The sequence below is a fragment of the Erinaceus europaeus genome, chromosome 1, assembly GCF_950295315.1.
Source record: "Erinaceus europaeus chromosome 1, mEriEur2.1, whole genome shotgun sequence".
In the NCBI taxonomy this organism is placed as follows: Eukaryota; Metazoa; Chordata; class Mammalia; order Eulipotyphla; family Erinaceidae; genus Erinaceus; species Erinaceus europaeus.
In genome coordinates, this window is record NC_080162.1 from 116047794 (window position 1) to 116075729 (window position 27936).

A 27936-nucleotide genomic window follows, 5' to 3' on the forward strand; every position below is an offset into this window, starting at 1 on the left:
CTCTCCAAAACTCCAGGTTCAATTCCCCATACCACCAAAAGCCAGAGCCAATCAGTGCTCTGGTAAGGAAAAAAAAAAGGAAGGAAGAAAAAAAAGCCAAAAAAAAACCTTCACATATGGGGAAAATACAGGTAAAACTAGAATAAGATCAGGAAGAAATGTCAGAAACTAAAAGGACTTTGCTCAAAGACTTCAAAGTTGTCTACTTCCAAACTAGGGTAGAATCTCAAGACAAACACATGAGCTATTTAGGCTATGGGCTCATCTGCCAACTTTAGAAGGGCACACTAAGTAAGAAGTATCCTTCTAAAAAACATTTACAGAAAAACAACAAGGGCAACAAAAGGGGAAAAAAAATAGCCTCCAGGAGTGAATTTGCGGTGCAGGCACCGAGCCCCAGCAATAACCCTGGAGAAAAAAAAATATTTACAGGGATTGATAGGGATATAGCTCACCCAGGAGAGTGCACACCTTAATAAGCACAAGGTCCTGGGACTGAGCTCTAGTACCACATGAAAGCGCCATGGATGGCATTAGGGAAACAGGACTGAGGCATCTAAGGAAAAAAAAAAAGAACATGGAAGGGCTGGATTGGGGAGGGGGGACAGCATAGTGGTTATGTAAAAGACTTTTACACCTGAGGCTCCAAGGTCCCAGGTTCAATTCTTGGTACCACCATAAGCCAAAGCTGAAGTGTTTTGGGAGAAAGAAAGGAAGGAAAAGAAAGAAAAAGGAGAAGGAAGAGAACAGAAAAATGGGAGGGGCCAAAAGACAGCTCACCCAGTAGAGCATATGCTCTATCTTGTTTGAGGACTAGGTTAAAGCTCCCAACCACACAGGAGCACCATGTGGACAGAAGCTTCACAAACAGTGCAGCAGTGCTATGGTATCTCTCTGCCTCTCTCTTGGGGGGGAGAGGGGGACAAAGGTCACCAGGATCAGTGAAACTGTGAAGCTCACAACAAAAACAAACAAACAAACAAAAACACCTGGTGAGAAAAAAACATGTGTGTGTTAAGAAAAATAAGCTGGGGAGTTGGACGGTAGCACGGCAGGTTAAGCACAGGTGGCGCAAAGTGCAAGAACCAGCGGTTCCCAGCGGATCCCGGTTCGAGCCCCTGGCTCCCCACCTGCAGGGGAGTCGCTTCACAAGTGGTGAACAGGTCTGCAGGTATCTATCTTTCTCTCCCCCACTATCTTTCCCTCCTCTCTCCATTTTTCTCTGTCCTATCCAACAACAATGACATCAATAACTACAACAATAAAACAAGGGCAACAAAAGGGAGTAATTTTTTTTTTAATTTTTTAATATTTATTTATTTATTCCCTTTTGTTGTCTTTGTTGCTTTATTGTTGTAGTTACTATTGATGCCGTTGTTGTTGGACAGGACAGAGAGAAATGGAGAGAGGAGGGGAAGACAGAGAGGAAGAGAGAAAGACAGACACCAGCAGACCTGCTTCACCGCCTGTGAAGTGACTCCCCTGCAGGTGGGGGGCCGGGGGCTTGAACCGGGATCCTTACTCCAGTCTTTGCGCTTTGCGCCATGTGTGCTTAACCCGCTGTGCTACAGCCTGGCTCCCAGGGAATAAATATTTTTTTAAAAAAAGAAAAGTAAGCCAATAAGCTATAACCGTAGGAAATAATAAGCTTCTCAGTGGTACTACCATACATCTGTGAGGCTCTAGATTGATTACTTGGTGATGCAATATTAAGAAAGAAAAAAAAAAAGAAATAAAGAAAAAGAAAATTTAAAATATTTACTGGGAACTGAAATCAAGACCCTAGTCACACCAACTTCCTGAGGAGTATGAGGCTGGTCCTGGTTGCCCCGGCACAGCAGTGTCTCTTCATGTTTCACCACTGGCAGTTATGATTACTGGTAAACATATCACATTTGTGTAAGGGTTTACAAGACATAAAAATTCAGACGTGTGTATTTTTACTTGTTCGACCTCACACCCTGGGAAGTAGCAAAAATGGCATCCAAATAACTTTTCAATTAGATAAGAACCAAGGTTCCTTAATAAGTAGACCCAAAGTTCTATAGAAATACAAGATGAGCCTAAGGTTCTTTTTTTAAAAAAATTACCAGGCCACTGCTCAGCTCTAGCTTACAGTGGAATGAGCCTGAGACTTTGGAGGCTCAGGCATGAGAGTTTTTTTTACACAACCATTATACTGTGTATCTCTACCAGAGCCTAAGGCATTGTTTTGACAACATGACCCCAGACACAACCACTGAAAAACCCTTATAGTCCAGGAGAAGAATTCTCAAATCTCTCACCACTCTGATACTCATTCAAGGCAGCTGTTATTTACCAGGAGGAAGCTGGGCTGCTGTAGGTGAGGGAATGCCATGGTGGTCTCCCGTGGAGAGTTGAAAATGGCTGTTCTAGAAAACCACTGTGGAAAAAAAACACAACAAAAATACTGTATTGTCTATTTATCTTTTTATATAACTCAGCACACAAAGCACTGTTAAGTTCCATGTTTTACAGAAATACCATTTTCATGCAGTCTACAGTATGCTCAGCTTCAGAGCCATATTTGTTGTAGTGGGTCTTTGGTATCATTTAATCCTTAATGGTAGATGAAATTCTAAAAATAGCCCTTCAAGATTTCTATCTGGGAGTCGGGCGGTAGTGCAGCGGGCACAGAGCGCAAGGACCCACGTAAGGATCCTGGTTTAAGCTCTTGGCTCCCCACCTGCAGATGAAGCAGAGCTGCAGGTGTCTATCTTTTTCTCCCCCTCATCTCTCCATTTCTCTGTCCTATCTAACAACGATGACATCAATAACAACAATAATCACTACAACAATAAAACAAGGGCAACAAAAGGGAAAATAAATATTAAAAAATAATAATTAAAAAAAAATTCCTATCCCCAAATATCCATCTAAATACTGTCTTGAAAGTTGGTTCCTGATACAATTAGCATCTCAAGTTGGCAGACTACAAGCTATAAATCACACCTGGATGTCAGGCTGTAAGGAAATAGGGACCTTAGTTCTTAAAGTCCAAGAAACTGTGTCTGCCAGCAACTTGAAAACACTTGGAAGCAAATTCTTTCTTAAGCTCCAGGAAGCTGATCAAGATCTTGACTTTAGTCTTGATTGAAATCCTAAGAAAAGGACCCAGTTGAGGTTGTACTTCCAACTAAAGAACTATGATATGGATAGATACTGTTTCAGGTTTGTTAAGCAAGAAAATATATCCCTATAACCTTATGAGATCAGTAGAGATTATGAAAAAAAAGTGAGGCTGGGAACAGGTAAATCACTTGTTCTCACCCAGTAGCTAAATGGCATTGCCAAAATTCAAACACACAGACATCCTCATAAACAAATAGGTGTCTAAATCTCAGGCTTTACCTGTGCTGTGTGGGAATGAATGAACGAATGAATGAATGAGAGCAAGCTTTACCAAGGGAGGTTCTGAATGGGCTTGAAAACTAGGAGTAGCTCCTTAGAATTTTTTGCCTCCAGGGTTACGGCTGGGGCTCAGCACTATGAATCCACTGCTCCTGGAGGCTATTTTTCCCCTTTTGTTGCCCTTGTTTATCATTGTTGTGGCTATTATTATTGTTGCCATTGCTGTTGTTGTTGGATAGAAATCAAGAGAGGCAGGGAAGACAGAGAGGTGAAAGACACCTGCAGACCTGCATGTGCATGCTTCCCGCCATGTGCACACTTAACCTGCTGCACTACCACCGACCCCTGCTCTTTAGAATCTTATCTCTACCCACATCCAGGTGAGAAACTGAAAATATCCAGACTAGTACTAAGCAGAAGCATGCTGAATGTCAGTGGTAGGCCGCTGATGGCTTTGCTGGCACAACTCTTACTCATGTCACAAGTAAAGGCACTGAGGTGGCTACCAGCAGTCTATGTGAATGGAGACGGACAGAATGCAAGGAGGCTGTGCAGGCAGCTGAGGGGCTTAAAGGAGACACCGATCTCTGATAACTGGCAATATAACCAATTCCTCAGGTTTTTTTCGTTTTTAAATTCTTAAATTGGCTACCAACCTCAGCTTTCTATTAACATTTTAAAAGATTTGTTTTACTTATGAATGGGAATGGGCTGGGATTACTTTGGAACATGTGCTCTTAGGAACTGAATGTGGGACTTCATGCTTGTCACTGTACCAAGTCCTGGGTTACTATCAATTCCAGTTTCAAGGGAGACTTCAAGTGACTCATTCCTGAACCAAGAGAACATTGTGCATCACTCCAAAAACAGTCAGTGCAGGATGGAAAGTTTAGCAGCCTGGTAGAGTTTAGAGATGGGAAGGTGAAAGTCCACCCTTGTTCAGCAAGGCTTGCTTAAACTGAAGGGATGAGGTCACATGTGCCAAACCTGGGATCCTTCTGAGGGAAGGCAGTGCCTCTTACATGTTGTTTTTATCTAACTAGCCAGAGACACCTGACACCCTTCTGCTGTGCACCAAGAGTCTGCATGGCCAGGTCACGTCAGCACTCCGTTAATTCAGGAACTGCTTTCAGACCACGTTTTGAGGTAACATCTGAGAAACAAGAAACCGCACTGCTGCTAAGGTTTCCCTCTAAGAAGCAGAACAACCTCCGTTGTTTTTTTTTTTTTTTTTCGGTTTGTTTCGTTATTATTTTGGGTTGGAATGGGGCTGCCAATGATAGACCCCATAGTCTCACGTATGTGAGACATGATCCCTGCCCCTGAGCTATATCGCCTGTCCCCGTTTGAAGTTCACAAGTTTCCTATACAGTGAGTATCTGGACCTCCGTTTTACAGATAAGTAAACTTGAGGCCTGACAACGTCTTAACCCAGACAGGAAAGGTCAGGCCGGGACCCACACTGGGCCTTTCTTCTCACATCACCCGTTGGGCCCAAGGCCCGACTCGATCCCGAAGCTCTCCCTTCTCCAATTCGTTCAAAGAACGTTAGTCGAGCACCCACCGGGACAGAGTGTGCAAGGCGCGCCGGGAGGTGTCATGGGAGCGCAGACCGGGAAGGTGACATGAAGGCGCAGCCCCGGCGCCCGGCGCCCGGCTCCCGGCCCCTACGCCCGCCCCGCCCGCCCCCGCCCGGCGCGGACAGAGCACCGACTCCGAGGCCTAGCGCGAAGCCTGGGGCTCGCGGAGGAACGGAGACAGGCGATAGCGGATTAGGTTCTGAGAGGCACCCGAGACGCGGGGCCCTCTCGCGCTCGGTCCCTGCCACTCACCTGCGGAATCCACAGCGTCGCTTGTCTCAGAGATGGGAGCCGCCATTCCGCTACTCGGCGCCGAAATGTCGTCATCAAGCTGCGCGTGGTCTCAAGTCCCCGAGCCGGGCGGGAAACGCACCGCCTGCACTCAGAACGCTCCCTCAGAAGGCGCGTGCGCAAAGCAGGACTGGCCTGGATCCGGGCCTCTCCTTCGAATACGCGTGCGTCAGAGCTTACGCCCTGCATTCGAAACAAGTCGCGCGTGCGCGTCACGAGAGGCCGTTTGTGAGGGCCGGCAAGGAACGCCCCCTGGTGGTGGGGCGGGGGAGCCGGCCAGAAACTGTGCGATTCTGCGCTTGGGCGGCCCTTCCCTCCTCCCGCTGTGCCCACGACGTACCCTGAGCACCGGGGCGCCGAGTGCCGCGATCTCAGCGTCAGCGACCAATGCAGCCCAGCGAGGAAATTCCGGTTGCGGAGGATTGGGGCTCTGCGGTCGGCCGCGGGGACCCCCCCCCCCAACGCCTAGGACTTTGCGCGGCGCGGAAGTGTCTGCGGGCCGAATGGCGGGCGGGCGACGCACAGGTCACTGCCCTCCGGGGTCGGGCTGCCGGGGAGCCTGCGGGTTCGGTCTGGGCCAGTAGAGGGCGCTGCGGGCGGGCGGGCGGGCGCGCGCGGGCGGGGCGGGGCGGGGCGGGGCGGGGCGGGGCGTGGCGCGAGCTGCTCTGCGGGCTGGGGCGGGGCGGGCAGATGGCGGCGCCGGGAGCGGGGCCGGGCTTGGAGGTCGCCCTGCAGAAGCTGGCGCTCCGGCGGAAGAAGGTGCTGAGCGCCGAGGAGATGGAGCTGTACGAGCTGGCGCAGGCGGCGGGAGGCGCCATCGACCCCGACGTGTTCAAGTGAGCGCCAGGGCCCCCGGCCTGCACCCCGCCCGGGCCTCCCCGCGGGGCTCACCGAACCTCGTCTTCCCCCCCCCAGGATCCTGGTGGACCTGCTGAAGCTGAACGTGGCGCCCCTCGCCGTCTTCCAGATGCTCAAGTCCATGTGTGCCGGCCAGCGGCCGCCGAGTGAATCCCAGGACCCCACGGCCGGGACGCTGCCGCCATCGAGCCTCCCCGAGACCAGAGGTCAGAGCTGGGCCCCCGCGGCAGGGCTGGCAGAGGCGTGGGGGAGCTCAGGCCTTTTGCTTTGGGTCATTGCGCTCAACTGGCTGGGCTCCGAGGCTTCCAGGCACCCCACCCCCTTTCTGCATGGCGGCTACCCTGCAAGGCCCAGATTCTGCCAGATGCGGGGCGGCCGGAGCAGGCTGGGTCTCGTGCCACCACTTCACCCAGGCCTGCCCTCCACAAGCACCTTGGTTCCTGCGCCCTGGGCATTTACAGCCTAGATCTAGGGAGCTCGCAGGTGGCACCCCTCCTGTCTGCGCCCTCCCGCCCTTGGTAGCTGAGCTCCCTGAGATCGCAGGCCAGGAGCCAGTGGAGCAGCCTCTGACTGCTCCCCACTTGCAAGGCTCAGAAACCCGAGTCAGGCGAGCCGCTCAGATTTCTAGGGCTTCCTCACTCTCTCTGGTCATGACTAGGTAACAAGCAGGCGCTCGTGGCAAGATTGTCGCGGTGAAGCTCCGACTGCCTCCTGTGTGTGTTGCTTCTGCCCGCACTGACCAGCGGAAACCCTCGGAAATGCAGCAGAACCTCCTGGGCTGGCTCCTTAGCCAGGACAAGGGGTTCTCCAACATTCAGAGAGGGGCCTGACATATGGGTAGAAGCCGAACCCCCCCATGGGTGGGGGTGCTGCTAGGGCCCTGGGCATCCCCACCTGTCCCAAGAGGCCTTGCTGCGCAGGCCTCCTCACTGACCCACACTCTGTCTGCTCTCTTTGTGTCTCTCTCTGACCTCCAGAGGCCTCCTTTCTCTCTGCTGAGAACTGTAAACCCCCTGCAAGGCCCTCCTTTTCCTCAGCCCCACGGCCTGCGGCCTCTCCAGTTCTGCTCCACAGCTCGGCTGCCGCGTACTCGCCTCTATCTCCAGGGCCCCCCAGTTCCCTCCGGTTCTCTTGCTGCCTGTTCTCTCCTTTTGCAGGTTGCGTTTATTGGTTTATCTCTGGGGGTTGGTGTGCTCTCTTGTTTCCATGGAAACCCCTGTGGTCCCAGAAAGCCAGAGCAGCCTTTGGCTTCAGGTCTGCAGGCTGTTCTCTTGCTGTGCAGCTTAGAGACTGTGGGCAGTTTTGTAGCTCATTTGCCAGGACAGCTTACACAATTCTTGAATGTGACCAATGTCACTGAGGTCCCCTCGCCCCTAGAGGCTGACTGCCCTCTGTAGAGATGCCCTCCGTGCAGAGGATGATGCCAGATTGCGAGCAGGGAAATGCCGCCCACTATGCAAACTTCCTTGACCTGTTAAGCTGCTGTCAGATGATGTCAGTGGGTAGCCTAGGGAATGAAACCTTAATTTCTCTCTCTTGATGCCAGGGTGGTGTTCAGATGGGGATCTGGAGCCCAAGGTGTGTGAGGACCTGGGGTCCCATGGGTGCTCTGGCTACACCAAGTCACCCTCTGCCCAAGTCACCCACCTTGCCTGGTATTGTGCCACCTGGAGCTGAGGTCAGGCAGCAGCACTCAATGCTGAGTGCACAGTGGGGCTGGGGGATGTACATGCTCACAGGGAGGTGGCAATGTCACATGGCAGAAACACATCCAGCCTGTCCTGTCACAGGAAAAGGCAAGCCAGTTACAAGTATTGTTGGCTAAGCAGTCTGAGAGGCAAGACCCTCCTGCCAGCAGCATTCCTGGGCAAGGGGCTGTGTGAGGCTGGAGCTGGTCCTGTGTTGGGGTGGTGGAAGAAGGGGAGAAGGAAAGGAGAGCTGAGAGGTGTATCTTAATTGCTGCTCTGGCAATGCTGGTACAGAGGGGTTGGGAGGATCAGAGAGTGCTGAGGGGACAAAGGGCAGGGAGGGAGCCTAAGCCCAGGTACACGGGCTGTTTAGAGAGAATAACAGGCCCACCTTGCTGTTGAGTGCTTGGGCCTTAGAGCCTGCTGGCCTGAGTGGCCAGGATACACGGACAGAGGCCCTGAGAAGATACCCACTGAGAGCAGAGGGCAGCTGCAGTGAGTGGGATGGGCTGGTGAAAGGATTTCAGGGGAGCAGGACAGATGAAGGACCATGCCAGGAGTGTCTGTGGCAAGACAGGTCTCATGGTTCAGGGACCTCACATTCTAGCCACCATCATTTCTGGCATGATTTGGGATGAGGAAAATAAGGAGTTATCAGAATGACCAATTAGAGATTTGGTAACTTAAGGATGAAGCTGAGACTTGGCAGTGGGTGTGTGGGGGGGGCTGTTAGAATTAACTAGCTTAATTGGGGGCAGGAAGTAGGGAATAGCTCTGCTGGTAGGATGTAAACCTTCTGCTGGAAGCCCCAGGTTCAAGCCCCAGCACCAGAAGGAAGCACTGGCACCAGAAACTCAGCAGATGGTAGAGTGGTACTATAGTGCCTTCCCCCTTTTGTGCATGTACTCACATGCACGGACACGTGCACACACGCCTTGGGTTTCCCACAGGATTGGGAATCGGGTTGTTTCAGGCCATGGGCTTTTCCCTGTTAGCCACAGCTGGTGGCATGCACCACTAAGTTCCTTCCTCCAGCCACCCAGGTGATCCATCGGGATCAATCATTTGTCTCAGAAGCCTCACAGAGCAGTCGTGCTTGTCATGGGGAAGATGTGGAGTGGGGGGGGGGGGGATTCAATTAGCTGAGTGTTCTCTGAAGTTTAGGGAAAACTTACTTTTAGAAAAGCTGTCCCTCCAGAGCGTGTGAGGTGCAACTGGGCGTGGGGGGTAGGGTGGGGCGTGACAGCCCAGCACAGCCCTGCATGCAAACTCCAGCTGCCAGAGCACCTCACAGAACCCCACACCTCCCAAAGGATTTCTTTGACTAAACACTGAGATGAGATCATAATGTTTGGAGTTTCATTTCATTTCCAGTTTCTTTTTCCCTTGTAATGTGACTGTTGGGAATTTCTCAGTGTACATGTGCTTTGCATCATTTTTCTGTCGGGCAGCATTGCTTCAGAACACCATGTGTGGGTGCGGAAGGGCTGGGCCTGTGGCTGTGCCTTCCCAGGAAGCATGAGGTTGAAACCTAAGGGTTAAAAAGCCATGTTGGATGGCAGCCTAGCGGGTTAAGCACACGTGACTCAAAGCTCAAGGACCGGCGTAAGGATCACGGTTCGAGCCCCCGACTCCCCACCTGCAGGGGGATTACTTCACAAGTGGGACTGCAGGTGTCTATCTTTCTCTACCCCTCTCTGTCTTCCCCTCCTCTCTCCATTTCTCACTGTCCTATTCAACGACAGTGACATCAATAACAACAATAAAACAACAAGGGCAACAAAAGGGAATAAATATTTTTTTTAAAAAAGCCATGTATTCAAGAGCAAAGAGCAAGGACCAGCGTAAAGATGTCATGGGTGGTGAAGCAGGTCTGCAGGTGTCTATCTTTCTCTCCCTCTCTCTGTCTTCCCCCCTATTTCTCTCTGTCCTATCCAACAATAATGACAGCACTAACAATAACAACGATAAACAACAAGAGCAACAAAAAAGAAAGAAAAAATAGCTTCCAGGAGCAGCGGATTTGTAGTGTAGGCACTAAGCCCCAGCAATAAACCTGGAGGCAAAAAAAAAAAAAAAAACCCCATGTGTGGTGGTGGTGCCACATAGGTCTTTGTCATGTTGACTGTGGTATTTCTAGAAGCTTGGTTAAGCCACTACTGTGTGTCCCACCAGAGAGCAGCATTGCTGCATTGCAGGGCTTCTGGCAGTCTCCAGGCATGTCCACAGGCTGCCCTCACCCTGTCCACCAGCCCCAACCAGCTGGCTTCTCTTGGCTCTTCTGCTCCCTTCACCCACACATCCTCAGCCCCACAGGTTCATGTCACCAGGCTCCTCCCACAGAAGTGAAAGACTGTTCTTGGGAACCTGTAAAGGGTGAGTGAGAATAGGGAACAGCTGCTGGCATTCTACCTTCTGGTCAGTCCTGGGTCTGCTCCCAGCTCTGCCACAGAGCTTTCAGGGCCACATAAGCCCTCATAGAAATAGATGGCAGGGAGTCTGGAGGTAGCCCATCGAGTTAAGAACACTTGCACGAAGCGCAAGGACTGGCATAAGAATCCCGGTTCGAGCCCCCAACTCTCCACCTGCAGGGGAGCTGCTTCACAAGCGGTGAAGCGGGTCTGCAGGTATCTTTCTCTCCCCTCTGTCTTCCCCTCTCTCCATTTCTCTCTGTCCTATCCAACAATGACATCAATAACAACAACAATAACTAAAACAAAACAAGGGCAACAAAAGAAAATATTTTTTAAAAAGTGGATAGCAAACTGGCTTCCCAAATCACAGGTCACTACTAGGCTGCTGCATCTGGGGGGTTTTCCTTCATGAGGGTCATCACAAAAGAGGAGCACTGACTAGTGAAGACAAGAAGCCAGGTTGTTTTGAACATTCAGTCTTGAACTTTGACACTTCAGAAAGCAGGTCTGGGCATGTGTCACCAGCTCCCACCCCAGCCTGCAGTCCACTAGGTTTAACCCCACTCCCTGTTGCATCTAATGCTAATAAGGCGCTTTGCATAGCCCAGGAGGTGGTGCAGTGGATAAGAAATTGAACTTAAGCATGAAGCTCCAAGTTTGAAGCCTGGCATTGCATGTGCCAATGATGCTCTGGTTCTCTTTCACATATATACATACACACACACATATATATATATTAATTTTTTTGTCTTTGTTTATTGGATAGAGACAGCCAGAAATTAAGAGGGAAGGGGTTGATAGAGAGGGAGACAGAGACACCTGCAGCACTGCTTCACCACTTGTGAAGTTTTCCCCCTGCAGGTGGGGACCAGAGGCTTGAACCTGGGTCCTTGTGTAACGTGCGCTTAACCAGGTGCGCCACCACCCAACTCCCTATTTTTACTTAAGTCCCTTGCTGAGTACCCCCAAGGAGGGTGTAGCTAAGCCAGGCTTAAACTACTTTAAGTAGTTTAAGTAGTTCTTTAAGTAGTTTAAGTAGTTCTTTCTGCTACTGGGCTCTGCAGACCATTCTCCAGACCTCTGCACCTCCAGGCATACTATGAGGAAGCCTGAGCAGTCTCCCTTGAGAACACAGGAGCTGGATAAATGCTGTGCTCTTATTAGGTGGTTTTCTGAACATCTTTTATGACACCAGGTTACATTCATTCCCAGGGTTTGTCAGCTTCATCAAATCTGAAGGTGAATACTATTTGCCCTTTTCCCCTCCAAGATTCTATTAATGAGAGAGAGGAGGAGTGAGAGGGAAAGAGAACCAGACATCACTGCTAAGTGTTGCCAGGGATAAAATTACCTCATGCTTGAGAGCCCAGCACTTCATTCACGATGCTGCCCCCTGGACTTCTTGCTCTTAGGTTATTCTTGAACTCCCAGAAGGGCCCTCCCTGATCATTTTTTTAATCTTTTAGAAAAATATGGGAGGAGAGAACCAGAGCATCTCTGGCACATGTGATTCTGAGTATCAAACTTGAGGCCTCATCCTTGAGTCTAGTGCTTTATCCACTGTGCCTCCTTGCAGGAAGCCCCTGGACATTCATCTGTATTTTTTAAACTTTATTTTATTTAGTAAAATAGAAATTGAGGGATGGGTGATAGAAAGGCAGACATCTGCAGCCGTGCTTCACCACTCATGATTTCCCCCCCTGCAGATGGGGGCCAGGGGCTTGAACCTGGATCCTTATTTATAATACATGCACTTAACCAGGTGTGCCACCACCTGTCACCTGCATCTGGTCTTTCTGTTGAGTGGAAGGAAAGGAAATGCAGATGCTTGGCAGGGTGTAAACAGAACTGGCTTTAGTGTTGGGTCCACACATGAGTGAGGCTTGTTGTTCTGCTACTTACTGAGGTGGGGATGGGGAAGGTGAACTGTACTTCTGGAAAAGCTCCTTGTGGGGCATCTGGGCACCTAGAGGCAGGCAGATGCTACAGATGTTTGTCTCATCTCCTTGGGGAGGTTGTGGCCTCAGGGTAATAGCCTCGCCAGTCATTCCTTATGTCATCAGTGAACCAAATATTCTTGGGTAGTTGAGTATGAGGACCAGAGGCAAGGCAGGAAAAGACCCTTGCTGTCCTGCTGCAGCACTGAAACTCTCCCCACCCCACTAACCCCAGGCTGCTTATCCTCTTAAGGGCCGTGGTATCCTTGCAGAAATCCTGGAAAGACTGTCAGTGTTAATATGAAAAATTGAGGCAGGGACCAGTCAGTACAATACCCAGAAGAGCATGCATGTTACAAGCAGTGAAGCAATATTATAGGAATGTGTCTCTCCCCCCTCCCCCTTTCCTCTTGATTTCTGTCCCTACCCAGAATAAATACTAAAAAAACAAACAAACAAAAAACATTGAGTGATATCCTAGAGGAGCCAGGGTCCAAGGTGTGGAAGATGCAGGTGCTTCCACGTGCTCAAGGTGATAGACAGTGAAACAGAAGTGGCTTAATGAGCCATTAAGAACTCCATGCATCTTGTCTTGAAGAATTCAGAAAATTCCCCATTGCAGCTATTTCTCTAAGAACTGCGGGGTGAGAGAGGAAGGTTACTTTATTTGGCACCGTAATGCACAGGGTGTGTTCCAGCCAAGTGGTAGAGAAGGCTCCCACCAGTGGGCCAGCCTGTCCTCCACAGGGTCCTTGGTCTTCCTGATGCTGTCCAACACCCTGAGCCTAGAGAAGCCACTCCCTTAAAACAGCTCTGGCTCAGGTATGGTTGCCTATCATCTGTATATGTGCACATACACACACTTGTGCACACAGAATAAGCAAATTATAAATTAAGGTGTGGCTGAGCCTCTTGTCCCATTCAATTGACGTGACTCCCCAGTGGTCAGGTTGTCCTCCAACTGCCAGGCCTCAGAAGGAACATCACAGGATCCAGGAGTGACCCCAAGGCAGAGGCTTGAACTCTTGAGTGTTTGCAGAACACACTGAAGTAGGTATGGGAATGAACTAGAAAGCATCCAAGATTCTAACACCAAAACCTGGCTACCTGCAACATCAGCCCTACTGGTTGGAATGTGATCAGGAGAGAAAGCCTTGTGGGCTGTGAAGCTGTGGCCATACCAGTGTTGCCTGTGCTGCCAACTGGCTGGCTAATGCAACCAGCCACATACACCTGTCAGAGTAGGGTTCAACAAGCTGAATTAGCCTCTCCTGGCTTGGCTCAGGACCTTCCCCCACTGCCTGGCACCACTGCTGCCCTGAAGGCCGACCAGGCCTTTCTTTAGATGTGCTATCCCAGGGCTAAATTGGCCAAAAGGCCCCTGGCTGACAGGAGTTGCAGGACACAAAAACAGTAGGTGTGTGGTGATTGTAGAGTTTGCCTGCCCTAACCTCTAACAACTATGTTCTCTGCTCAGGGAGAAACAAAGGCAGCACTGCACTTGCTGGAGGCCCACTGGCAGAACGCAGCAGCCGGGAAGGAGCCAGCCAAAGGATGCCCCGACAGCCCAGTGCAACCCGGCTGCCCAAGGCGGGAGGCCCTGGAAAGAGCCCGCCTCGGGGCAGTACCTGAATGGAACAGTCCTCATAACACCTTCTAGTGAAGACTGTGTATTTCCTGCACTTGCTAATAAAACTTGAAAAACTGAGGATTTGCTCCCACTCAAGATAATTTTTTTGCTTTCTATCTACTTCAATTTACTTTCCCTTTTTTTTTTTAAAAATATTTTATTTATTTATTCCCTTTTGTTGCCCTTGTTTTATTGTTGTAGTTATTGTTGTTGTCGTCGTTGGATAGGACAGAGAGAAATGGAGAGAGGAGGGGAAGACAGAGAGGAGGAAAGACAGACACCTGCAGACCTGCTTCACCGCCTGTGAAGCGACACCCCTGCAGGTGGGGAGCCGGGGGCTCGAACCGGGATCCTTATGCCGGTCCTTGTGCTTTGCGCCACCTGCGCTTAACCCGCTGTGCTACCGCCCGACTCCCACTTTTTCCCTTTTTAAATATTTATTTATTCCCCCCTTTTATGCCCTTCTTTTTAAAATGTTTTATATTTATTTTCCCTTGTGTTGCCCTTGTTTTTTATACTGTTGTTGTAGTTATTATTGTTATCGTTGTTAGGACAGAGAAATACAGAGGAGGGGAAGACGAGAGGAGACAAAGATAGACACCTACAGACCTGCTTCACCGCCTGTGAAGTGACTCCCCTGCAGGTGGGGAGCCAGGGGCTCAAACCAGGATCCTTTCTCCAGTCCTTGAGCTTTGCACCACATGCACTTAACACGCTGCACTATTGCCCAACTCCCCACTCAAGATAATTTTAAATCACCTTTTGAATATATTAAGATACAGACTTAAGATTTAGTCTGAATGATGGTCCTGGCTAACAAAGACCTTTCTGGACCTTTTTCAGTCTTGGAAAAAATATACATAATTTGTGGTTCAGGAGGTTGCACAGTGGATAAAGCACTGCACTCTCAAACATGAGGTCCCGAGTTCAATCCCCAGCAGCACATGTATCAGATAATGTCTGGCTCTTTCCTATCTTTCTCATTAATAAATATTTAAATATATATATACATACACAATTCTAGGTCTTCTATAAACAGACACCAAAACATTCTGCTTAAAGTGAGAGGCTCAGCATTTTTACTGAGCCTATTCCAGGGTGCTGGGGCAGAGGGGAGAGTGTTGTCTGTCTAGTTACATGGATAGTGACAGTCAGAGAATCAGCTACTGTAACTTCGGGCTTCTAAGTACCATGGAACACCCCAATAAGGCTGTTCCCTGCAGCAGGGGAGGCGGCTTAGAATTAGTCTGCAGGATCTACATGTGTGAAGCCCCGGGGCTCTTAGTCACAGGCACATGCAGGAGCAATGCTCTGGCCTCGCTCATGAAATAGGTAAAATTTTTTTTCTAAAGTAATGACTAAAAAACCATTCCCTCCTTCAAACTGTTCTGGCTGCATAATTGGACTAACAGTTTTAGGGATTCTGTGGACATGAGACTCCCATGGAGCTCAGGGTTTTAAAAATTCCAGTTCTAAATTTTCTAAGCTTTTGGCCTGGAGTCAGCATGTCCTGTCATTGGAGAAGCCTGGAAAATGGCAAATTGAATTGAAAAGCCTAGCTCAGTTTTCCTAGCATTGAATAACTGAGTAAGATTTGAAACCATGGGTTGGTAGGTAATCTTGGCCATCCCCCATGTCTCCAGGGCTTTGCACATGAACAGCTGTTCTTCAGGAGGCAGTGCCACCCCCACCTCACAACACAGCCCTGTGTCCCCAGACCAGCTCTGGGTCCCTCCTCTTATGGGCAAACAAGTGTGCCACTTCCTGGCTGAGCACAAGAGCAGACAACTTTAATAAGAACATTTTAATGGTAACAAGCTTCAAAATGCTAACGTTGAGGGTGGCAGAGAGAATGGAGTGGAAGGCCTTCCATTCCCTTTCAGTATTCTTCCCCTTCTTCGGCCTCCGCTTCCACGGAATCCACGCCCACTTCTTCATAATCTTTCTCCAGAGCTGCCAGGTCCTCCCGGGCCTCGGAGAACTCCCCTTCCTCCATGCCTTCCCCCACGTACCAATGCACAAAGGCGCGCTTGGCGTACATGAGGTCGAACTTGTGGTCCAGGCGGGCCCAGGCCTCTGCGATGGCGGTGGTGTTGCTCAGCATGCACACAGCCCGCTGCACCTTAGCCAGGTCTCCTCCGGGGACGACTGTGGGAGGCTGGTAGTTGATGCCCACCTGCCAGAGAACAGAGCACCGTGTGAAGCTCCTGCCACACCCAAAAATACCTGGTTGTTTTTTTTTTTTTACAGGAAAATCAATTCTATATGGACTTCTGTTCTGCTTATAGATATTAAATTAATGTGGGAATTGTAGGTAGAACTGAGAAATACAGGGAAATTCTGAACATTTTGGCATTTCATGTGGTTATTATTTGATAACTCCAGAAGGAAGTTAAAAATTCACTGAATAGGGGGTCGGACGGTGGTGCAGTGGGTTAAGCGCATGTGGCGCAAAGCACAGGGACCGGCGTGAGGATCCCGGTTCGAGCCCCCGGCTCCCCACCTGCAGGGGAGTCGCTTCACAGGCGGTGAAGCAAGTCTGCGGGTGTCTGTCTTTCTCTCCCCCTCTCTGTCTTCCCCTCCTCTCTCCATTTCTCTCTGTCCTATCCAACAACGAATTGTGTCAACAAGGGCAATAATGATAACCACAACGAAGCTACAACAAGGGCAACAAAAGGGGGAAAAAAATGGCCTCCAGGAGCGGTGGATTCATGGTGCAGGCACCAAGCCCAGCAATAACCCTGGAGGAGGAAAAAAAAAAAAAAATTCACTGAATAGGGGGGCCTGCCTGGTGGTGGTGCAGCGAGTTGAGCGCACGTTACAATGCACAAGGATGTGGGTTCAAGCCCCCCCCCGTCCCCACCAGCAAGGGGAAAGCTTTTCAAGTGGTAAAGCAAGGCTACAGATGGCTGTCTCTCCTTCTATTTCCCCCCCTCCAATTCTGATCGTCTCTATCAAATAAAGATAATTTTTTTTTATTATTTTCCTGTTTGTAACCCATGTTTTATTGTTGTGGTTATTGTTGTTGTTGATGACATCATTGTTAGGACAGAGAGAAATGGAGAGAGATGGGGAAGACAGAGAAGGGCAGAGAAAGACACTTGCAGACCTGCTTCACCACTTGTGAATCGACTCCCCTGCAGCTGGGGAGCCAGGGCTCAAACCGGGATCCTTACGCCTGTCCTTGTGCTTCCTGCCACATGTGCTTAACCTGCTGTGCTACCGCCCGACCAGCCAAAGATAATTTTTTTTTAAGATAGATTTAAAAATAAATAAAGAATAAGTTATGCAAGGATCCCGATTTGAGCCCCCTGTACCCCACCTACAGAGGGGTCACTTCACAAGAGGTGAAGCAGGGCTACAGTTGTCTGTCTTTCCCCATCTCTTATCTTCTCCTTCCCTCTCAATTTCTCAGTCCTATCCAATAAAATGGGGAAAAAACTGGCCACCACGAGCAGTGCATTTGTAGTGCTGGCAACAAGGCAAAAAAGAAAAAAAACTTTAAAAAAAAATCATTGATTTAATCACTTTTTTTTTTTTGCCTCCAAAGTTATTGCAGGGGTTTGGTGCCTACACTATGAATCCACCCTCCTATAGGTCATTTTCCCCATTTTGTTGTCCTTGTTGTTGTTGGATAGGAGAGAAATCAAGAGAGATGGGGAAGACAGAGAGTGAGAAAGAAAGACACCTGCAGACCTGCTTCACCACCCTTTAAGCAAGCCCCCTGCAGGTGGGGATCCAGGGGCTGGAACTGGGATCCTTCTGCTGCTCCTTGTACTTTGCATCATGTGCACTTAACCCACCGTGCTACCACCCAGTCCCCAATTACCACTTCTGACTACTACTTTAAGATCAAGAGTCCAGCTGCTTAGCAGTAGGGGTTTCTTCAAAGGAGGCACTTGTACGCAGGGTCTGCGGCTTGGCGTCAAGTGACACCACTCATGACCCCGTCCATCCTACCTTAAATCCAGTGGGGCACCAATCCACAAACTGGATGGTGCGCTTGGTTTTGATGGTGGCGATGGCTGCGTTGACGTCTTTGGGGACCACGTCGCCCCTGTACAGCATGCAGCAGGCCATGTATTTGCCGTGGCGAGGGTCGCACTTGACCATCTGGTTGGCTGGCTCGAAGCAGGCGTTGGTGATCTCGGCCACCGACAACTGCTCGTGGTAGGCCTTCTCCGCCGAGATGACCGGGGCGTAGGTGGCCAGTGGGAAGTGGATGCGGGGGTAGGGCACCAGGTTGGTCTGGAATTCCGTCAGGTCCACGTTGAGAGCCCCGTCGAAGCGCAGGGAGGCAGTGATAGAGGACACGATCTGCCCGATCAGGCGGTTGAGGTTGGTGTAGGTGGGCCGTTCGATGTCCAGGTTGCGACGGCAGATGTCGTAGATGGCCTCGTTGTCCACCATGAAGGCACAGTCAGAGTGTTCCAGGGTCGTGTGCGTGGTCAGGATGGAGTTGTAGGGCTCCACCACTGCCGTGGACACCTGGGGGGCCGGGTAGATGGCAAATTCCAGCTTGGACTTCTTGCCATAGTCTACCGACAGCCGCTCCATGAGCAGAGATGCAAAGCCGGAGCCGGTGCCGCCTCCGAAGCTGTGGAAGATGAGGAAGCCCTGCAGCCCAGTGCACAGATCCGCCTGTGAGAGGGAGAGAAGGGGGGAGGGGGAGGGGAGGGAGAAGGAGGGAGAGAAGGGACCTTGAGTCAATGCCTGTAGGAGCCACAAGCAGGCAGCCACTTCCAACAAGCCAAGACAACTTCTCTCCCCCTGCCGGCTTCTTCTTCTTTTTTTAAAAAGATTTAATTATTTATTAGTGAGAAACATAGGAGGAGAGAGAAAGAGCCAGACATCACTCTGGTACATGTGCTGCCAGGGACTGAACTGAGGACCTCATACTTGAAAGTCCGATACTTTATTCACTGTACCACCTCCCGGACCACCCCTGCTGGCTTCTGTGGACTCAGCCATCCACAGCGAGTTGCATCAGGCTCAGAGTCACAGACCAGACTTTAAATGTGTGGACACACCGCACACACTCTGCAACTCACACCCTGTCCCAACCCCAGGCCTCCCTGGCGCTCTCCTTACCAGCTTGCGGATCCGGTCCAGGACCAGGTCAACGATCTCCTTGCCAATGGTGTAGTGGCCTCTGGCATAGTTATTGGCTGCATCTTCCTTCCCGGTGATCAGCTGCTCCGGGTGGAAGAGCTGCCTGTACGTGCCTGTGCGCACTTCATCTACAAGGAAGACACGTGTGTTGGGTCTATGAGGTCCAGTGGGAGCTCACAGGACACACAGATGGTCGGGGGGGGGGGGTGCGGTTTGGACAAGCTGTTCTTTGCTAAGTCACCTGAGCCTCACAGACAATGGGCCTTGGGACACACAGAACACATGTGCGTCTTTGGCTCAGGGGGCTTAAGGCAGCTCCTTGGAGAGACACCTGCCTGCCTGCCCATTCCCAGGGAAGCAGCTCTCCCACACTCACGCTCCTTACACCTGCAGTCACCGGGCCAGTGTGACTTTTGTCAGGCAGTCCTGTCAGGGTCCCCTCTGTAGGGTGACATTCTGGGGTCCCCTGGTGGCTGTGAAAGTAGCTCTCTCGGGGAGCCAGTGTGACCTACTGTCTGCAGGAACCCAGAGAGTGTTCTCTGTACATCTCCCTATGTCTAGGATGCAGGTTGGGTCTCCTGTGCACCAGAGACAGAGCCCTCAGTCAGCCTGTCTCTCACTGAGGCTGGCAAAGCAGCTTGTTCTCTACTTGAGGGTTTTCTGAATCAGGAGCGAGTCCTACTCCCACTGCAACCACAGGCCTTTCACACACCACCACCACCACCCCACCTCTGGGCATGCCCCGGGCTTTTCCTCGTAGGTCCCACCCTTGCTGCAGAGGGATGGACGGGATGGATGCCAAGGAGCGTAGGTGGACCTCTAGTGAGTCTCTCCTACCCTCCAGGAAGTTACCCCAAGTGCCCAAGTACCTACCAACCACGGTGGGCTCCAGGTCCACAAACACGGCTCTGGGCACATGCTTGCCAGCTCCGGTCTCGCTGAAGAAAGTGTTGAAGGAGTCATCTCCACCACCGATGGTTTTGTCACTTGGCATCTGACCATCGGGCTGAATTCCATGTTCAAGGCAGTACAGTTCCCAGCAGGCATTGCCAATCTGGACACCTGCCTGTCCCACGTGGATGGAGATGCACTCACGCTGGAACCACAAAGCAAGTGTGAGATAGTCTATACTGTATTGAATGTTTTTTTGTTTTGTTTTGTTGCCTCCATGGTTATTGCTGGGGCTCAGTGCCAGCACTATAAATACACTGCTACTGGTGGCCATTTTCCCTTTTTGGATAAGACAGAGAGATTGAAAGGAGGGGAGACAGAGAGGGGGAAAGACGGACACCTGCAGACCTGCTTCACCTCCTGTGAAGCCACCCCACTACAAGTGTGGAACCAGAGGCTCAAAGTGGATCCTTGAGCAGGTCCTTCTACGTCATACTACGTGTGCTTAACCTGGTGTGCTCCCACCCGGCCCCAACTCCATGGCATGTAAATTGAGTCCTGATATAACAAATTAATATTTGTGAAAGAGTTTTGTTTCTTAGGTTTTCTCAATTTAGTCCATAATCTTGAAAAGACCATATTATATTTGAACACCTGCCTGCACTCATCCACACACTTGAATTATGGAAATATATGCAGTGGGAGGTGGGCGGTGGCACAGCGGGTTAAGCACACGTGGCGCCAAGTGCAAGGACCAGCTTAAGGATCCTGGTTCCAGGCCCGACTCCCCACCTGTAGGGGAGTCACTTCATAGGCAGTGAAGCAGGTCTGCAGGTGTCTGTCTTTCTCTCCCCCCTCTGTCTTCCCCTCCTCTCTCCATTTTTCTCTGTCTATCCAACAACAACAACATCAATAACAACAATGATAACTATGACAACAATAAAAAACAAGGGCAACAAAAGGGAAAATAAATAAAAAATATTAAAAAATTTAAAAAAGAAATATATGCAGTGTAAACTCCTCTTCCATGCAACTAATAATGTTAAAATTTAGACTGCTGAGACCAGAAGGCATCTGCTTCCTTATGTATGCAGCCCAGCTTTGAGCCAGATCCTCATCTCATTTGATGTTGTAGTGTCTTTCCCTCTCTCCTTTTATTTTGCCAATCCAGATGGGTAAAGCACCAGAAATATGACCACAATGAAAAAAAGGAAAAAATTAAAATTAAAAAGCAGTTTATAAAACTTGTCAGGTGGTCTGGGAGGTGGCACAGTGGATAAAACATTCGACTCTCAAGCAGGAGGTCTTGAGTTCTTTTTTTTTAAATATTTTATTTATTTATTTTATTTTTGAGAGAGATGCAGAGAAAGACAGAGAAACACCAGAGCACTGGTCAGCTCTGGCTTATGGTGGTGCGGGGGATTGAACCTGGGACTCAGGAGCTTCAGGCATGAGAGTCTGTTTGCATAACCATTATGCTATCTCCCCCCACCCAAGGTTTTGAGTTCTATCCCTGGCAGCACATGTACCAGAGTGATATTTGGTTCTTTCTCTCTCTCCTCTATCATTCTCATTAATGAATAATAATAATAATAATAATAAAAGGTTTAAAAAAAAAGTTTGTCAGCAGCTAAGGATAGATTTACTACCTGATCATAAACATTGGCTGAAAGATCAAACAGAAACCATGAGATTTTTTTTCCAGTCACCACACAGACAACAGGCAAGCAACACAAGTCTGATAGCTCAGGAAGGGAAAGGCCAAATGGGGTCCTCACACATGGTAAGGCATATGGTATACTGGGTATGCTATGGCTCAGTTACCTATTTCTGTCCCTCCCTGGCACTCTTTAGAGACGAAAATGAGGCCCAGGAGTGGTGAAGTCACACACATGCAAGGTAAATATATATTCCAGTGTCTCTAATGAATATATTCATAAAATTTTCACTCTCCATGACCTAAGCTTCCACTTTAAGAAACTAGAAAAAAGGGGGCCCGGGCTGTGGTGCACTAGGTTAAGTGCACATATCACGATGTGCAAGGACCCAAGTTTCAGCCCCTGCTCCCCATCTGCAGGGGGGTTGCTTCACCAGTGGCAAAGCAGGTCTGCAGGTGTCTATATTTTTCCCTCTCTATCTCCCCCTCCTCTCTCAATTTCTCTGTCCTATCCAATAAAATGGGGGGAGGGATGGCCACCAGGAGCAGTAGATTCATAGTGCCAGCACTGAGCCCCATTGATAATCCTGGTGGCAAATAAATTAAATTTTAAAAGAAACCAGAAAAAGACCAACTATTGGAATTAGGTAGGAAAAAGGAAACAAAAGATTAGAAATAGGGGCCAGGAGTTGGTTCACTAATCAGAGTGCACACGTTAGGTGAGGACCCAGGTTTGATTACCACCCACCACATAGGAGAACCTGCATAGGGGAGCTTCAAGAGCAGTAGGGCAGTGCTGTGATTATTCTCGACCCCCCCCCCCCACTACCATCTAAAAAAAGCAAAATAAAAAATGTTTCAGCCAGGACTGGAGAAATAATGCAGTGAGCCCAAGTGACAATCCAGGTCAAAAATAAAAAAAGAGAGGAAGGAAAGAAAGGAAAAGGAAAGAAAAGAAAGGGAAAGAAAAGAAAAAGAAAAGAAAAGAAGGAAAAGGAAGATAGCTGGGGAGACAACATAATGGTTTTGCAAAAGATTTTCATGCCTGAGGCTCCTAGGTTCCAGGTTTAATCCCCAGAACCACCATAAAGCAGAACTGAGCAATACTCTGGTCTCTGTGTGTCCTTTCTGTCCTCTCTCATACAACTGAAAAATAGGGAGTTGGGCAGTAGCGCAGCGGGTTACCAGCACATGGCGGGAAGTAAGGATGGCTTAAGGATCTGGGTTTGAGCCCCTAGCTCAAGGACCGGATACTGGTTTGAGCCCCCAGCTTCCCACTTGCAGGGGAGTCGCTTCACAGGCGGTGAAGCAAGTCTGGAGGTGTCTATCTTTCTCTCCCCCTCTGTTTTCCCCTCCTCTCTCTATTTCTCTGTCCTAACAACGACATCAATAACAACAATAACTACAACAATAAAAAAACAAGGGCAATAGTGGGTCGGGCGGTGGCGCAGTGGGTTAAGCGCATGTGGCTCAAAGAGCAAGGACCGGAGGAAGGATCCCGGTTTGAGCCCCCGGCTCCCCACCTGCAGGGGAGTCGCTTCACAGGCGGTGAAGCAGGTCTGCAGGTGTCTATCTTTCTCTCCCCTCTCTCTGTCTTCCCCTCCTCTCTCCATTTCTCTCTGTCCTATCTAACAACGAACAACATCAACAATGGCAATAATAATAGCCACAACAAGGCTACAACAAGGGCAACAAAAGGGGGGAAAAATGGCCTCCAGGAGCGGTGGATTCGTGGTGCAGGCACCGAGCCCAGCAATAACCCTGGAGGAAAACAAACAAACAACAACAAAAAAGGCAACAAAAGGGAAAATAAATAAAATTAAAACAAAATAAAATAAAGTATACTTTTAAAGAATTTTAAGGGGCCAGGTGGTAGGTAGCACAGCAATTTAAGCGCACATGGCAGGAAGCACAAGGACCAGCATAAGGATCCTGGTTCAAGCCCTCAGCTGCCCACCTGGCCTCCCTCCCCACATGGTTCGAGACCTCAGCTGCCCACCTGGCTTCAAATGGTGAAGCAGGTCTGAAGGTGTCTATCCTTCTCTCCCTCTCCCCTCTCGATTTCTCTCTGTCCTATCTAACAACAGCAGTAACAACAAGGGCAACAAAATGGGAAAAATTGGTCTCCAGGAGCAGTGGATTCCTAGTACTGGCATCACACCCCAGCAATAACCCTGGAGGGGAAAAAAACAATTTTAAAAAAGAAAAAAGAAGTACGAATAATCACAAAAAAGGGCTGGGGACACAGCATAATAGTTTTGCCAAAAAGACTCAAGCCTGAGTTGAGGCTCTATAGTCTCAGGTGTGATTCCCTAGCTCCATCATAAACTAGAATTGAGCAGTGCCCGATCTGTCTCTCTCCCTCAAATAAAATATTTTAAATTTTATTTATATTTATTTTATTTTTTTTACCAGAGCACTGCTCAACTCTGGCTTTTGGTAGTGTGGGGAATTGAACCTGCAACTTTAGAGCTTCAGACATGAGAACCTGTTTGCATAATTTTGCATAATCTACCTACCCCCACCCCAAATAAAATTTTTCTTTCTAATTTTTTTCAATTTATTTATTATTCATTCATGAGAAAGGAGAGAAAGAATTAGACATCACTCTGGTACATGTGCTGCCAGGGATTGAACTCCAGACCTCATGACTGAGAATCCAATGCTTTATCTACTGCGCCACCTCCTGGACCACCTTTTAAATTTTATTATCTTTATTTATTTATTGGATAAAGACAGCCAGAAATTGAGAGGGAAGGGGGTAATAGAAAGGGAGAGACAGAAAGACACCTGCAACACTGCTTCACCACTTGCAAAGCTTTCCCCCTGCAGGTGGGGACCAGGAGCTTGAACCCAGGTCCTTGTGCATTCTGACATGTACGCTCAACCAGGTGTACTACTACCCAGCCCAATAAAATATATTTTAAGATAAATAAACAGAAAAGGAGAGAAAAATCAGTGAGACCCAACCTTACTCTATGATTTGAATAAAGTGATAAACCCGTGATAAACCCCTAGCCAAACTTATCCAGGAAAAAAGGAAAAACACAAAGGGCTAATATCAACAATGAAAAAAAGAGTATCATTACGATTATAAAGATAACAGTAGACCGAGTGGGGAAGGGACTCAGCTGCAGGGCATTAAGGCCCCAGGTTCAGTCCAATATGACATAAACACAAGAAAAATAAATAAAAGATCATAAATGATGAAACAATGTTTGGTCTTTCATACATATCACAAGAAAAATGATGTTAAAATATGGGCCCAGGTGGTGGAGCACGTGGTTAAGCACACATACTACAGTACACAAGGATGCAAGTTCAAGCCCCTGATCCAGGTGGCAGGTGTCTTTTTCTTACCTTCTCTATCTCCCCTCCCTTCTCAATTTGTCTTATTGAATGAGGAAAAAAAAAAAAAAAAGGCCACCAGAAGTGGTGAATTCATAGTGCCAGCACTAAGCCCCAGCAACTGGAAGTTTAAAAAAAAAAAAAAGAGTAAATCTTAAAACAGTAATAATACTCCTGGAACCTAGGTGCCTGCTCGGTGATTAGAGTACATGCCTTACCATACCTCATACCCTGGGCTGGATCCCCAGTACCTCAAGGACTAAGGATGGAACCAGCAGAACTCTATAAATGGTGGAGTAGTGCTTTATTTTTCTTTTCTTTCTTTTTTTTTTTTAATTGCCTCTAGGGTTATTGCTGGGGCTCAGAGCCTTCACTAAGAATCCACTGCTCCTGGAGGCCATTTTCCCCATTTCTGTTGCCCTAGTTGTAACTGCTGTTGTTGGATAGTAAAGAGAAATCCAAAGAGAGGAGGGAGTCCATCTGTAGCGCAGCGGGCTAAGCGCACGTGGCACAAAGTTCAAGGACCGGCGGAAGGATCTGGGTTCGAGCCCCTGGCTTCCCACCTGAAGGGGAGTCGCTTCACAGACGGTGAAAGCAGGTCTACAGGTGTCTATGTTTCTCTCTCCCTCTCTGTCTCCCCTCTCCGTTTCTCTCTGTCCTATCAAACAACAACGACATCAATAATAAGAAAAAAAGGGCAGCAACAGGAAAAATAAATACTATAAAAAAAAATAAAAGCAGGGGAAGACAGAAAGGCGGAGAGAAAGAGACATCTGCAGACCTGCTTCAACGCCTGTGAATTGACCCCTTTGCTGGTGGGGAGTCATAGGCTGGAACCTGGATCCTTATGCTTGTCCTTGCTGCTTAACCTGCTGTGCTACTGCCCGGCCCAGATTTCTTTCCTTTTTTTAAAATAATTAATTAATTAATTAATTAATTTTTATTGTTGTTGTTGGATAGGACAGAGAGAAATAGAGAGAGGAAGGGAAGACAGAGAGGGGGAGAGAAAGACAGACACCTGCAGACCTGCTTCACCACTTGTAAAGCGACTCCCCTGCAGGTGGGGAGACGGGGGCCGCTGAGCTACCGCCGGACTCCCATTTCTTTCCTTTTTCTTTCCCCAGAGCACTGCTCAGCTCAGATGGTGGTATGGGGGATTGAATTTGGGACCTTGGATAACCATTCTGCTATCTACCCCCACCTGTGCTTTGATTTCTTTTTCTTTGATGTTATTTTCTTCTCTATATTTCTCTTGCCTCCAAGATTAACGCTGGGGCTCTGTGAGGCACTACAAATTCACTGCTCCTGGCATTTATTTTTTCCATTTTATTGGATAGAACAGAGAGAAATTGAGAAAGGAGAAAGTAGAGTCGGGGGCACACCTGGTTGAAGGCATGTGTTACAATGCACAAGAACCCAGGTTCAAAGCCCCCAGTCCCCACATGCAAGGAAGTTTGGCAAGTGGTGAAGCAGGGCTGCAGGTGTCTCTCTTGTCTCTTCCCCTCTCTATCTCCCCCTACACTCTTGTTTTCTGACTTTCTCTAGCAAATAAATTTTAAAAATAAATGTTTAAAAAGACATTTAAAACATGGTACAAACTTGTAAACTGTGCTACCTTTCCACACCAAAGTGGATATAAGCCTATCTATTCCTGTTTGTTTTTGCTTTAAAAATGAGAACAATCTAATTTAAAAAGAACATAATAAAGTAAGATTCCCAGCAAATACCTTTTATGATTATTTCAAGGTCCTGTGAATACTGCCCATTTTTTCTTTAATTTTTAAATTATATTTATTTATTAAATAGAAACATCGAGAAATTCGGAGGGTAAGGGGAGAGGGTGTCTGGCAGTGGTGCATCCAGTTAAGCGCACACATCAACATACTCAAGGACCCGGTTCAAGACCCCACTCCCCACATGCAGATGGAACACTTCATGAGTGAAGTAAGTCTGCAAGTGTCTACCTTCTCTCTCCTACCCCTCTCAATTTTTCTGTCCTGTCAAATAAAAAATAGAAAGAAAAGGAGGTTGGGCGGTAGCGCAGTGGGTTAAGCGCACGTGGCGCAAAGCGCAAGCACCTGCACAAGGATCCCGGTTCGAGCCCCCTTCCCACCTGCAGGGGAGTCGCTTCACAGGCAGTGAAGCAGTTCTGCAAGTGTCTGTCTTTCTCTCCCCCCATCTTCCCCTCCTCTCTCCATTTCTCTGTCCTATCCAACAACGACATCAATAACAACGATAATAATAATCACAACAATGGTAAAACAACCAGGGTAACAAAAGGAAAATGGCCTCCAGGAGCAGTGGATTCATGGTGCAGGCACCGAGCCCAGCAATAACCCTGGAGGCAAAAAATATATATATATATAAAGAAAAAACAAAAAGGAAAAAATGGCCGGCAGGAGCAGTGACTTCACAGTGCCCGCATTGCCGTCATCGAGACTGAGAGACAACCCCGGAGACCAAAAAAAAAAAGGGGGGGGGAGACAAAGAGACATCTGCAGCATTTCTTCAACACTTGCAAGCTTTTCTCCTTGCAGGTGGGGACCAAAGACTTGAACCCGGGTCCTTGTACATTACAACATACTTAACCAGGCGCACCACCCTCCAACCCCTAAAGGTTATGGCATTTTTTTTTTGCCTCCAGGGTCACTGCTGGGGTTCTGTGCCTGCTCTAAGAATTCACTGCTCCTGGAGGCCATTTTTCCTATTTTGTTGCCCTTATTGTTACCCTTGTTGTCGTTATCATTATTGCTATCTTTGCTGTTGTTGTTGGATAGGAGAAAACGAGAGAAGGGGGAGACAGAGTGGGGCAGAGAAAGACAAAGACACCCCCAGACCTGTTTCACCACCCGTGGAGCGACACCCTGCAGGTGGGAAGGGGGGGGCCTAGAAGGGGAATCTTAAGCCAGTCCTTGTGCTTCGCGCCACGTGCGTTTAACCCACTGCGCTACCGCCCAACCCGTTTTTTTTTTCTTTTTTTAACCAGAGCATTGCTCACTCTGATTTATGGTGGTGCGAGGGATTGATCCTGGGGCTCAGGAGCCTCCAGCACTAGTCTCTTTGCATAACTATTATGCTATTCCATTTTCTTTAAGATTTTTATATTTTTCTTTTTGTCGCTTGTTTTATTGTTGTTGTTATTGATGTCGTTGGACAGG

General features: G+C 48.7%; 3 protein-coding genes and 1 long non-coding RNA gene across 12 annotated transcripts in view; 2 read left to right on the forward strand and 2 right to left on the reverse strand.

The window, feature by feature from the left end:
* Positions 1-5777, reverse strand: part of SMPD4 (sphingomyelin phosphodiesterase 4) — a 28443-nt gene extending 22666 nt beyond the window's left edge. For all 3 annotated transcript variants that reach the window (XM_007533781.3, XM_007533783.3, XM_060194167.1), the window contains exons 1-3: positions 5584-5777; positions 5205-5426; positions 2321-2404 (exon numbers count right to left, since the gene is read on the reverse strand). In XM_007533781.3, coding sequence (XP_007533843.1) covers positions 2321-2404; positions 5205-5279 — 159 coding nt within the window. In that variant the 5' untranslated portion in view covers positions 5280-5426; positions 5584-5777. The remainder of the gene's footprint in view (positions 1-2320; positions 2405-5204; positions 5427-5583) is intronic.
* The window catches only part of LOC132539424 (uncharacterized), a 279884-nt gene that overhangs the window by 27732 nt on the left and 224216 nt on the right, over positions 1-27936 (forward strand). The window lies entirely within an intron of this gene.
* Positions 5891-13848, forward strand: MZT2B (mitotic spindle organizing protein 2B). Of its 3 annotated transcripts, XM_060194191.1 has the most exons (4): positions 5893-6079; positions 6159-6307; positions 7079-7258; positions 13618-13848. In XM_060194191.1, exons 1-4 carry the CDS (start codon positions 5934-5936, stop codon positions 13770-13772), a joined length of 630 nt encoding a protein of 209 aa, XP_060050174.1. In that variant the 5' UTR covers positions 5893-5933; the 3' UTR covers positions 13773-13848. The 3 variants fall into 3 exon arrangements, with proteins under 3 accessions (XP_060050157.1, XP_060050174.1, XP_007533842.1); XM_060194174.1 differs by lacking the exon at positions 13618-13848 and having other exon boundaries at positions 5891-6079; positions 7079-7476; XM_007533780.3 differs by lacking the exon at positions 7079-7258 and having other exon boundaries at positions 5911-6079.
* The window catches only part of P2RX6 (purinergic receptor P2X 6), a 41865-nt gene continuing 29491 nt past the window's right edge, over positions 15563-27936 (reverse strand). For 3 of the 5 annotated variants that reach the window (XM_060194211.1, XM_060194205.1, XM_060194200.1), the window contains 4 exons: positions 19756-19978; positions 18862-19010; positions 17731-18411; positions 15563-15946 (listed from right to left, as the gene is read on the reverse strand). In XM_060194211.1, coding sequence (XP_060050194.1) covers positions 15650-15946; positions 17731-18411; positions 18862-19010; positions 19756-19978 — 1350 coding nt within the window. In that variant the 3' untranslated portion in view covers positions 15563-15649. The remainder of the gene's footprint in view (positions 15947-17730; positions 18412-18861; positions 19011-19755; positions 19979-27936) is intronic. The other 2 variants (XM_060194217.1, XM_060194227.1) reach the window with 2 other exon arrangements.